Source organism: Vanessa atalanta, chromosome 27, assembly GCF_905147765.1.
Source record: "Vanessa atalanta chromosome 27, ilVanAtal1.2, whole genome shotgun sequence".
In the NCBI taxonomy this organism is placed as follows: Eukaryota; Metazoa; Arthropoda; class Insecta; order Lepidoptera; family Nymphalidae; genus Vanessa; species Vanessa atalanta.
The window spans coordinates 1915115-1927286 of NC_061897.1; the positions used below are offsets into that span (position 1 = coordinate 1915115).

Consider the following 12172-nt stretch of genomic DNA (forward strand, 5'->3'; position numbering starts at 1 on the left):
GGTTTACCTTCATAGAATTTTATAATTTTGTTTCCTTTATAATCTGTGGCGGAAAGCTGTCTGCAACGATTGCTCGCGACGCTATAAAGGACCTTTTTCAGTCAGTGTTATTGAGAAATGGCCATGGTGGTTTATTCGTAAAATATAAATATATTTATATTACAATTGATATTCTATGAATATATCTAGAAATATTTCGGGCACAAATTAAATATAAGCTAAGTGCTGTTTGTTTATTCTGTATTCCTATTTATGGAGCTACGATCAACTATTGTGAATAAAATGTCTACAGGATAAAATACCAAGTATTAACGCCGAATTTGACTTGGAGCTACACATATTACAGGCTACTGGTAAGTCTAGCAAGTAATTATAATGAAACAGTCATTTAACATTATATATATTATTAAAATATTGAGCTATTTTACTAAAATACATATATAATATATACTAAATATTATGGAAATGTTTGTTATTTTCTTTTTCATATCGTGCCTTAAATAATAATAATATAATGAACACAAACATTTTTATTATGTTGATTTTATAATTCATTTATGTTTTAAGTTTAGACATCGTTCATTTATATGTTTTTTGTTGTTAAGAAAATGGCTCCAACAAAATTCGGGATATTCAAGACTCGAAGTCGAGATCACGCCGAGCAGCCTTCAACTGAAAATCTTCTTCAGACGAGCCCCAGCAACGATAATGGTAAACATATGATAATATTTTTCATATTACAAAATTTTTCATATTACAAATTCATGTTAATGAATGTTGCCATAATAAAAATACATGGATTCTTTCGCAAATATTTAATAAATATTATAAAACTTTTCTATAATAGCGCTTGTTTGTCGTGATTTAAATAGTATTTTGTAAGAACTCTCTTCACATCTCACTATTGAAAAGTTTAAAGCTGACTTATGTACACTACATTGATCCTTCAACTATTAACTTCACTATTTATTATGATGGCTGTGTGAATGTTGATCTTTGTGTTTAGTGTGTTAATAAAAATTTTACTGGAACACAAAAGCGTAATATTGAAACGTTGTACTTAAATTCGACCATACGATTTGTCTCTTACCTTACAGAGTAATGTCAATGATTCGTTCGAAATTTAAATTATTATTTTTCAATAGTTAACACACCGGACTCACCCGTGGCGTCAACGAGCAAAGGAATCGTGTCAAACGAGGATTTCTTTTCCGCGGACATATTTTCCGTATTAAATCTCGACGAAGACGATGATGATGTAAGTGATTATTGGAACTATTTAACTTTAAATAAATAATTATTTCGGGGCAACCCTATTTTACTGCACCGGTACGTCTCGTCGGATAAGATGGCGCGTTTCCGGAGACCCCAATGACTTAACGATTAACCAGTAGACTGTTTATTAATTATATTATTGTTGCAATGAGTCCCACGTTGGGCGCCAGTGGGCTACAATTTTTTTTTTACATACATATGTTGGCGGTCGAGCATAAAGGCCACTTGATGGTAAGTGGTCACCACCACCCATAGACAATGGCGCTGTAAGAAACATTAACCATTCCTTGCATCGCCAATGCGTCGCAACCTTGGGAACTAAGATATAGCATCTTAGTTCCCAAGGTTGGCAACTAAGGACGCATTGGCGTCCCTTGTGCCTGTAGTTACACTGGCTCGCTTACCCTTCAAACCGGAACACACAATACTGAGTACTGTTTTTTAGCGGTAGCACAAAGTAAAATACAGGAAATTTAAAGTGATAAGGCGTGACACCGTTGTTGTTTATACACATATTATAATCCAAATACCTTGATATACATTTAATTTTTAATACATAGTATCAACGTCAGTTTTTTAACAATTACTAATATTCTTGTTTTCCTCTCCAACGCAACATAAAGCTCGTGTTTCGAAGGAAAATTACGTAGCCTATGGGGTCAGGATTGAATATAAAACATAATTACTTTACATTGCTGTGAACGAGCGAGTCAGTGTAATTACGGACATAAACCAGATAAGCGGTGCGCTGGTTGGCAAAGCATTGATAGTTTTAGGACTTGTTTTTACTACTTTTTCAAGAGCTAGTGTTTCTCACTAACTAGCCAGTGTTTCTTATGATTTGAGGTGTTTTTCCTTACCATCAGGTAATATTTTTTTATAGAATATGAACGCGGACTGACAAATTGGTCATCTTATTGAAAGTGGTCACCACAGCCCATAGACATTGGTGCTGTGAGAAATATCAACCAAACTTGAGATCTAAGATGTTATGTTCCTTGTGCTTGTAGTTACAGAGGATCACTCATTCATCAAAACTGAACATAACAATACGAAGTGTTACTGTTTGGCGGTAGGATATCTGATAGTACATCCAGTACCACTAAGTATGGTCTTGACAGTAACCAACGTGCAATTTGCTCAGTCAGTGATTTAATTAGTTAGTCTCTAGGAACACCATAGATGACTTTACAAAAGTGATATTCAATGTATTGTTCTAGTTTATCTGTGACGAAGAGTCGAGGCGGGCTAGTCTCTGCAGCAAAATTGAAGAACAAAGGGTAATATATAACTTATTATTGTAGCTGATTGTGTTATCTATGTTAATATATTTAGAGGCAGTCGAAAAAAGAGGCCAGCTAATTTTAACTCACCTCGAATAATTGACATTAATATTCGCTTAATTCGACTTAATTCGCTGCTTACAGTGAGATCTTAGTATATCCCTTGTGTCTGTAATTAGTACTTTTTAGTAGTTAGTACTAGTTCTGTATTAAAACAGGAAAACAGATTGTGTTTGTCAAAGGACTACGATAGATTACCGATGATTTGGTGGTGACTCAGACCATGGATTGTCTGGGTAGTATTCTAAGTTCATTAAATACTGAAAGTTAATTCGTCCCCTATAGCGTCATCAACTGCCATTGGTCAATTATAATTCAAATTGATGTCAAATTAATGTATCCGACGTTTTAGAAAAAGAAAAGCATTTTCGTTTTTATTTTAGAGATTATGGCAGTCCATACCTTTTTAAAGAAGTTCTCTATCCTGTTATAGAAAGTTCTTAGAGCACCTTCCACGTTATTACAGTGCAGGTTTATATATATTTGGTAGAAGACATCCAACATATTATGTCCTCACGACAAATTCCTACACCCAGCATGAAATGAAGTATAAAAAACTAAGCTAAAATCGAGCAGTTCAACCGTCACTGACTTTATATTTTATGAACTTTAGATAATCTACGAAAATCTGCATAACCAATCGACGGGAACATCGACGATGACACTCGAAGACGATGAGCAATCGTACGACAAAGCGGAAACGACTCTACCATTGGATGACGACGCGTCTACGTCATACGACGCAAATTCCTTGCAATTTGACGAAACATCTATAACCGCCAGTAACGACGTGTCAATGTACTGCTCGATGTTGAAGAAACCGAAAAAGAGCAAATCGAAGGATCAGCAGCTGACGGATCTGGACATGTGGCAAGCTAGCAATGTTGAAGTCTTGGAGGTAAGTCGCCACACCAAACCATGTATATAGGTTTCACTGATATTCGTCCTGAATCTGCTTGACAATTTAGTTACCACAATTCAATATAGTCCACAATAATATACAAAACAAACCTTCATTTTACTTACTAGTGGGTCTCCCGCGAAACTTCGTTATTCAAAAGATTTTTTAGGACTTTCACGCCTTTTTTCCGGTCTCTTAAATTAATTCTTTGTTAAATTGTAACAATTTAGTTAATCGCGATCAAGAATCCTCTTTAATTTTCATGCGCATCTACGACTGAAGCTCCTTAAAATGAGACCATAACCGATCTTTTATGTGCAGCTATCGTCCCACAATCACTGGGACAAAAATCGGCTCACGCTATTAATATATAAGATTCCATGCGGTTATGCACTACAACATACATCTTAACCGATGATTTCGGGTTCAAACCCAGGCAAGCACCACTGAATTTTCATGTGCTTAATTTGTGTTTATAATTCATCTCGTGCGGTGAAGGAAAACGTCGTGAGGAAACCTGCATGTGTCTAATTTCAACGAAATTCTACCAAATGTGTACGTCATCAAACCGCATTGGAGCTGCGCGGTTGAATATGCTCCAAACCTTCTCCTCAAAGGGAAAGGAGGCCTTAGCCCAGCTGTGGGAAATTTACAGGCTGTTAATGTAATGCACTACAAATAGTTCTTAATTATACAACATTATTACTTATATCCCTTTTAATCTTAAAATTTTATCTTCTAATACGATAACGAAATCGCTGACATTCAAAATGCCTTTTTCTTGCAACCGTTACGAATAACGTGAATTATTTTAGATCATCAACAAATTATTTCGTTAGATCATAATGGGTCAATTTAAAATTCTTTATTTATCTGCTAACCTCCTGCCGTTGATTTTGTTTTTACAGTATCATCCCATAATAGACCGCTGTCAGAAAAAACATATCCTATTCTACTTTAAAAGGCTCGTACTTATTTTGCCACAGTTCTACTATGCGGTTTGGTGAATGTATGTTGTAGAACGTCGTCTCGTGCAAGTTTGCCCACGATGACTTCACAAAAAATATTAACACAAATGAAACGCGTGGAATATCAATGGAGCTCATTCAGATGTCCAATTCAATGATTTGCTCTTGTTTCTCTTTGTCAACCTTGTACACGATAATTACTTCTTATAATTATTTTAGGATGAGCGACGAGCGAATAAATCACTTGATGGTAAGTTGTCGCCCATAGAGACTGGCAAAGTGCAAACAATGTCGAACACCTCCTTACGCCGCCAATCGTAGGATCTAAGTTATCTTCCATATGCGTATAAAAAGCTAACTTCAAACCGGACGGAATACAGCCACACAAGCCATCTATTGTTGTTTGGAGATAAAAAAAGTGACACCCAGAAAGGCCTGCACAATAGTCAAACACATGTATCTTACAAGATTACAACATCATTTACATACGAGTACATAAGTATAGGAGGCATAACCTTAGTTAGCCGAGTTGAACTGAGTAACGGCCGCACAGAGACAGTTTTTAAGAATTAAATTATGAACGTACGAAAGCGTGTTCCAAGTGTTAATTTCAGTCCGACCAACATACGTAGTTTGCGCGTAATATTTCATATATATATGTCTAATAATAGTAGGGTAAACTGATGACCCTTATTATTTTTGGGGGTGTTTCGTCTAAATATAATCAATTATATATGCTCGCTTAATACAGTGTTATTTTCCATTAATATAGTTGTTTCCTAATTTATTTCTATGTTGATTTGTTGCTAAACTTTTTAAAATCGGAACCAATGCAATACTAGCGATTATAAACATTTTTATACTTCCGTCTTTAAGTAAAATATTAAAAAAAGTATTCATATTATTAAATTAATTCAGGTTCACTTTTATAGGTTTTTAATTTCTCGATGATTTAAACTGAAAAGTTTTTAGACAATTATTCGAAAAATATAAGACGTAAAAAAAGTGTTTTTGGTGAATTCTGAGATTTATCTAAGGCTTTTGATTATCTGGAGCAGAAAGCGTTTGATGTTCCAGATAATATAAGCTAAAGCTATATCGACTTTTGCTTAAGAGAACAGCAATGAGATTTGTCGTGTTTTATAGGTTTGAAGTATTCGATTATAGTTTTCAGAATCACACAAGTATTAATTTTATGTTCTTTTCTATTTAAGAGATTTATATATTATGATACTTTATATGTTTAAGGTATTTATGATTTTGTATTTTTTACCGATGATAATTTGAGGCTGTATAACAGCATTAATAGCATATTTCAAATTCAAAAAAAGTAATTTCAAATGTCAAAAAAAAACAAAATTCGTAGTCCTTGCCCTAAAAAATTTAAGAAAATTTATTTTTAAGGCAAGTTTAAAATAATAGTCATGTTAATATATCTCTCAACAACAACAAGAACTCAAGTCCTTAGTGTATCTGGTTAGATAAATTCACCTAAGTACAAGTAGGTACGCCAAAACATATAAATGCGATACGAATTTTTGGGAGTATACCAAAGTTTAGCCAGAAATGCTATTAGACGCATATCATGGCGTCAAAAGACGTCATAATACAAACTCAAAAATCTATATGACGCAAAGGTATGTGAAGAAATAAATATAGTAAAAAGGTCAAGGAATGTTTTCTTATATATACAGAAACGGGTACGCTAATTGCCCCAAAAAGCCACTCAGTATTTCACGAGTAGTTATCCAGTAACTACACACACAAAAATATATATACGAGTATACACAAAGTTGTTAAAACGTTTGAGAGTTAAACTTCACAGAGCTGTTGCATCTGAAGTAAGTTTAATTACAGTTTAAAGTGAACGATGAGACAGATTAATTTTCTACATCGTCGGCTAAAATGCTATAAGGTTAGTTTTTAACGATTACGATTTATAGAGGAGGAAATAACTTTATTCTTCATATTATGGCAATGGCTGTAAAACTTTTTGGAGAAAATATACAAATCGTTTTGGACATTTAATAAAATGGTATTGGTTACCTAATGGTATTGGTATTGGCTGTATACTACTAGACATTTATTAAAAGTTTTGGTTACATACTGGGCCTACACCTCATTGGTCTACTGGGTGCTAACTCCGAATTGCGTCGCTGTAAAAGTTCTTGGGGTTTTTCTGTAAAGACATTGCCCATAGCAGCCCGTAGTGTTAACACTCCCGTGCTTTGGTCCTGCGCCTGAACTCTTTTCAAGTGTGTCGTATTGGCGTCACATTGGATTGTGTTTGAAGGAATACAGTGCATCTGTTCTTACAGCTATTGTCTGATACGAAGGGCTGCCGTAACCGAAAATCGGTCAGGAGTACATCGTAAGACGTTGACTTATAGTCAAACTCTTTACAACGATGACTTTTGTATGTTGTGGTAGTGTATCGGCTAACGTTCATTGAGCAACTGCCCAAACGGATTCCGACAACTTGCTACTTCTTCAGCACCATCTTGTGAAACTTTTGTTTTGCATCCAGTTTTAACATATAGGGGAGACCCTACAGTATATGTTTTACCTACAATTTATGCGACATATACAATATTTCAGAACCCAGTTCTACAGCACCAATTACACATCAACTATTCTACCACTAAACATCAACACTGTATTGCTTTGTGCTGGTTCGAATGGCGAGTGAGCCAGTGTAATAACAGGCACAAGAGATACATTATTAGGTAGATTATTAGCGGTGCATTGGCGGCGAAAGGAATAATTTCTTATAGTGGCAATGTGTAGCGGTGGTGGTGACCACTTACCATACTTGGCCGATTTTAGCACGTCTGCCTTTGGGCAACAATAAAAAAAAATGATATGTAAATAGATCATTTAATAAAAAAAAAATTGGAATCAACTCCAAAAATTATTACTGTTAAGGACAATAATTATAAGTCTATCTGTGTCATCACACTTCTGAATGAATTTGGGTTTTTTCTTAATTTATAAAACATTTGGTACATCATCTCATAATTTCTAAAAACAAATCATTCTTAAATATTCTTGTATCATTATTCTGATAACAATTATTATAGCAAAGGTGTCTATTCTTTGTTCATGATAATTCTCTGCCGTCTATGTATGCTATGTAAAAATAGATGAGCTACATGTTCGTGATACAATTGCTTGCGATTCGGAAATTTCTTAATTAATGGACTAGTCCAAAAATTATGGCTAATTTGAGCCATATCGAACTTCTATACAGAAGAAACCAATTAGATCATAATAAAAAAACATTAAGCTAAAATAATAATACGTTCTCCAGAACCTTCTAAATCGGAGCGGCAGTCTCGACGAACAAATCAAATGGGAGGCAATAGCGACAGCCCGAGGGCTGTGCACGCTTACCGATAGTTGCACATGCGCTGACTGCACGGGAGTCACTTACCTGGCCGGGGTCACAGATGGCGATGGTGGATTAGGGGTTGCACCACTTTTCAGCGCTATCAATGTTGGGTGCCAAGTGCAGTAAATAGGAAAACGGGAAGCCTTGCATGGAAGGCTTTACTGTTCTGAGGAAAAGGGGACGTACACTTACGAGGTACGTAACTAAAGAGGTCTTGCTCGTTTTCACAAAATTGATGTCGCGAGTAAATACTTGAAGACGATTGGATCTATTTCTCCACTAAAATTAAATTCGAATATAGTTTTAATTTATATTAAGAGCATATATGACCACGAAGTTTAAACTTCTGTGTCTAGAACAATGTTTACCTGATTTATTCTGATTTTATATAATTTATTTCATAGCACTAAGAGTAAAAACAACAATAAATACAAATTATAATTTATTAAGTTTATTTTATTAAGGAATAATTAATTTAACGGGAAAATATCATATTTGTAACTGAAAAAAAAATCCTTTTTTCCGTGGTTAAAATTAGCTTCTTTATAGAGAACTGTTATCTATGGTTATGTATTTGACTTGATATTATTAACCTATTTTTACTAATAAAATAGGTCTATTAGGTATAATAGACACTTAAATAAAATGATTTTGTAACAATAATCACGCCCCAAAAAGTCATAAACCGCTGTTACACTTATATTTTCAAGGCGGGATTTCCCCTTCAAACTAGTCTGTTATTCTTTTTTCAAATTAAATCAATTTTAGATATATAACTAGTGGTGGAAAAGATCCTTACTTGTTAGACGTTAAGACACAAGATGACTATTTTTGGCACACTTTTTATCTATATCTTAATTAGACTTTATAATAAATAAAATAAATGTTAAAATTAACATGTTTTATGTACATCATGTATTGTGTAAAATATATATTTTTTTCTTTCTGAAACAATTTATATGTAGTATATTATAAATTACAGTCGTAGAAATTTTTCGATACATATTAATACAATGGCCTAATTTAGTATAGATATAAATATATTCAATGTTTGCGTTATGACCATAGACTATAGAATGGACTGAGTTCGATATCCAGCTGTCAATTGAATACGATTAAATCTGACGTTTAGGACAGAAAGTGAACATTGCGACCATTAGCAAGAGTTCCTGTAGGTTAGATCATGGTGCCCTTTTTGCTTGAAAATAATTGAACCAAAGTTCCATATGATATTTTGACAGCAATAAAGATATGAAATTGCCGCCCTTAAATATTGTCGCCATAGACCTACAGCCCATATTATTTGAAGAAGGAATGAATATAACTAAGCCTTAGATTTACGTATCCATGCTAATAGTACGGCTATATTGCGCGCTTCTAACAGTTCGTGATTAATGTGTCTTTATTTATAATTAACACCATTCCACTTAACTACATATATCCACTTTAATTTTACTTGGAAAGTTCTTATGACAGCTTCGTCGACGTTCAAAACGATATTATTAATTAAGCTCTCAACCAATGATATTGCGTCAATTCGAAGTCGAATGTTGTATTTTTATCCTCTTGTGGTTGGATTAGACTTTGGGTGTCACGGACTTGATCTTTTCCTAACTTGTATCTGTCTTCGCTGTTATGGACCATCAGACATTACGGACAAAATTTATAGTCTATGATTGCATTGTCACTTTGTATTTCTCAGTCCATTGTCTATGTCTATGTATATCGATGCCGATTCTGTTGTACGAAATGTAAAACTAAACCAACGAACGTACACCATAACCCTCTATTCTATTTCTCTATGTCTATAGGCATAACAACACTTTAGTAAATATAAATATGTACTAAGGTGTCCAAACGCGACGCGAAATCATATATTATGCTACAGTCACACTTGTGATAATCCATTTGCAATTATTCTTGTACACGCAAGTGTGTTCAAGATTGTTTTCTAATACTATAATATTTTTTATTTTAAAATACGAATGTCATTATTGGAGTTAGTTTTGTTATGTTTGACGTTTATTGCCTCCGTGAATACGCTTATTACATTTATAAACTAATTTTTAAATAATACCTCAAGTTGGCTCAAGTCTCCTGATTAATGCCTAAATTGATAACTTACTTTTAAGTTAATGTAACTTAATATGTATTTAATATTACATAACATAACTGATTAATAGCTAGCAACGATGCTTTTTTCTTTTGATGTGTTCATTAAATCAAAATTAATTAGTTTACTTATACTGTACCCCATAAACATATAATAGTTTTACTATAAATACAATTGTTAATTGGGTTCTCACAAACTATTTTAAGATATTAAGTTGTTTACTAATAAAATCTATCCAAATCTTCCGACGTGGGAGTTCGATTCAAGCGCAAAGTATGCCAGATAAGAACTGTTTGTTGATAAACATTATTTATTTATATCTCCTATACCGTTCTATTGTACGGAATTTTTAAAATAAGACTTCTCAATCAGTGTCACACCTTCTTGGGTGATGGTCGTAAGGAGGTAAGGTTTTTTAACGTATTTCATACATAACAAGACCCACTATTATCGATATGTTTCCAATATAAGTACGTTTAAGTGCATTTTGTATTTTCTTCTAGTTTGTTTTTATTATTAGTCATTAATTAATTTGCTTTAATTATTAACGAACTCTTGCCATCATTATATTGTTTATGTTTTATTTTTTTTAAGTTTAATGTTTAGTTAAAATATTAACATGAAAAGTATAAAACAGGCCTCTCATAAGAAATACAGACATATACGTACGGATCTTTCATCGGATGTAGATCGAAAGAATTAATATATAAAAACTATTTCTATTAAAATAACAAAATGGATTTTGTTTTGTTCTTACGATTTTATATGATTGTCGAAATGCTATCAATATTGTGATTAGATACAATTATTTCGGTAGTTTTTATGTATTTTGTAATGTACATACTTTGTATGTATACAATAAAATGTATAATTTACAACATAATTTGTATACATACAAAAAAATATATTGAAAAATTTAAGATAAGATATTAATCGGAAGTGTGGTATATGCATAAGAAAGTTAGTTAACTGAGTGCCGTACGATTAAAAAAAAATCTAGTCTAAGCTATTTGAGGCCTCGGAATTGCTTTTAAGACTGATTTGGAAGGTCATTTCTCATGACTGAAGTAAGGATATAAAACTTATTAATAATTTCTTCTTCACTTAGGTGCTAAGATTGCATCTGTCTGTCACTCGGCATAAGAATAAAAATCACCCGATATTTTTTTAAATATAGACACGCCCATAATTTGTTATGTTTCCATAATATTAAATAAAATATTTGATGTATAGTAGATATTAGAATCGGTGTACTTAGAATTTAAGTATATTGTATAACAGGTACATTGTTTTATAAAATTGTACTTTCTTATCGTATTTTATACTATTGATACTCGGGAGCCTTATTGTAGTTCCTATGAGTATTCTCTAACAGGTACAAATCATATCTTTTATATTTTCAGTACTGATTTTATACTAACATCAAAAAAATCTATTTAAACAAACTTTAAATTGACAGATTTCATATCTAAATTTAATTTCTCGCTCCTGTTTCATTATGACGAAGATTAGAAGCTTAAGTCGCAGCCACATTTACGTCTATTTTGACATATTTTCTATACAATTAACTAATAATAAGTGTTTATTATATGTGGTGTATCTTTAATCAGATTTGTATAATTTTGTTTTAGATTATTGTGATACATATATATTAAATCGAAATTTATTAATAAGGATTGTAGTGTAGAATTATGTGTTTAGATGTATTAATTATTTACAGAAACGATAATATGTGTTGTGTGTAGAACATTGATGTCACATATTTGTGTTATAATAAATATTTGTGTTGTCAAATCATTTTGTAGTTTTATTAGTACTCTAACTATACGAGATGTCTGTGGCCTGTTCAATAAAAATATAAGCAACATACCTCAGTTACATATTATAATCTTGACGTATATCGACTTCTACGGCCATAAATATAAATAATAACAGAAATTTTATATGCCTTGTAAAAATCATACCCTTCAACTTAAATGTTGCCATTAAAGAATAACATATTGTCTATTAACGTAGCGTTTCGCAACACGAAATTATTTCTTGGTGAATTTAGAACTATGAATTAAGAGTCTTCTTATTTGAAAAAAAAAATTAAAATAATTGTAATTTAAAAAAAAAATTATGAATATTTTTAAATTATCTTTAATTATATCACAAAATCAACGCTTACTTGAACGCAAT

At 32.6% G+C, this 12172-nt stretch overlaps 1 protein-coding gene across 1 annotated transcript; it reads left to right on the top strand.

Moving 5' to 3' along the window:
• Positions 1-149: 149 nt before the first annotated feature.
• Positions 150-8250, top strand: LOC125074300. Its single transcript, XM_047685592.1, has 6 exons — positions 150-353; positions 606-711; positions 1146-1258; positions 2496-2555; positions 3232-3516; positions 7798-8250. Exons 2-6 carry the CDS (start codon positions 609-611, stop codon positions 8002-8004), a joined length of 768 nt encoding a protein of 255 aa, XP_047541548.1. The 5' UTR covers positions 150-353; positions 606-608; the 3' UTR covers positions 8005-8250.
• Positions 8251-12172: the final 3922 nt, after the last annotated feature.

Bases quoted from the DNA above. Each gene is read 5' to 3' on its own strand.
- LOC125074300 (XM_047685592.1), top strand. From the start codon at position 609: ATGGCTCCAACAAAATTCGGGATATTCAAGACTCGAAGTCGAGATCAC. The intron at 1,259-2,495 runs GTAAGTGATTAT...GTATTGTTCTAG, and splicing joins TCGACGAAGACGATGATGAT to TTTATCTGTGACGAAGAGTC. The intron at 2,556-3,231 runs GTAATATATAAC...TATGAACTTTAG, and splicing joins GCAAAATTGAAGAACAAAGG to ATAATCTACGAAAATCTGCA.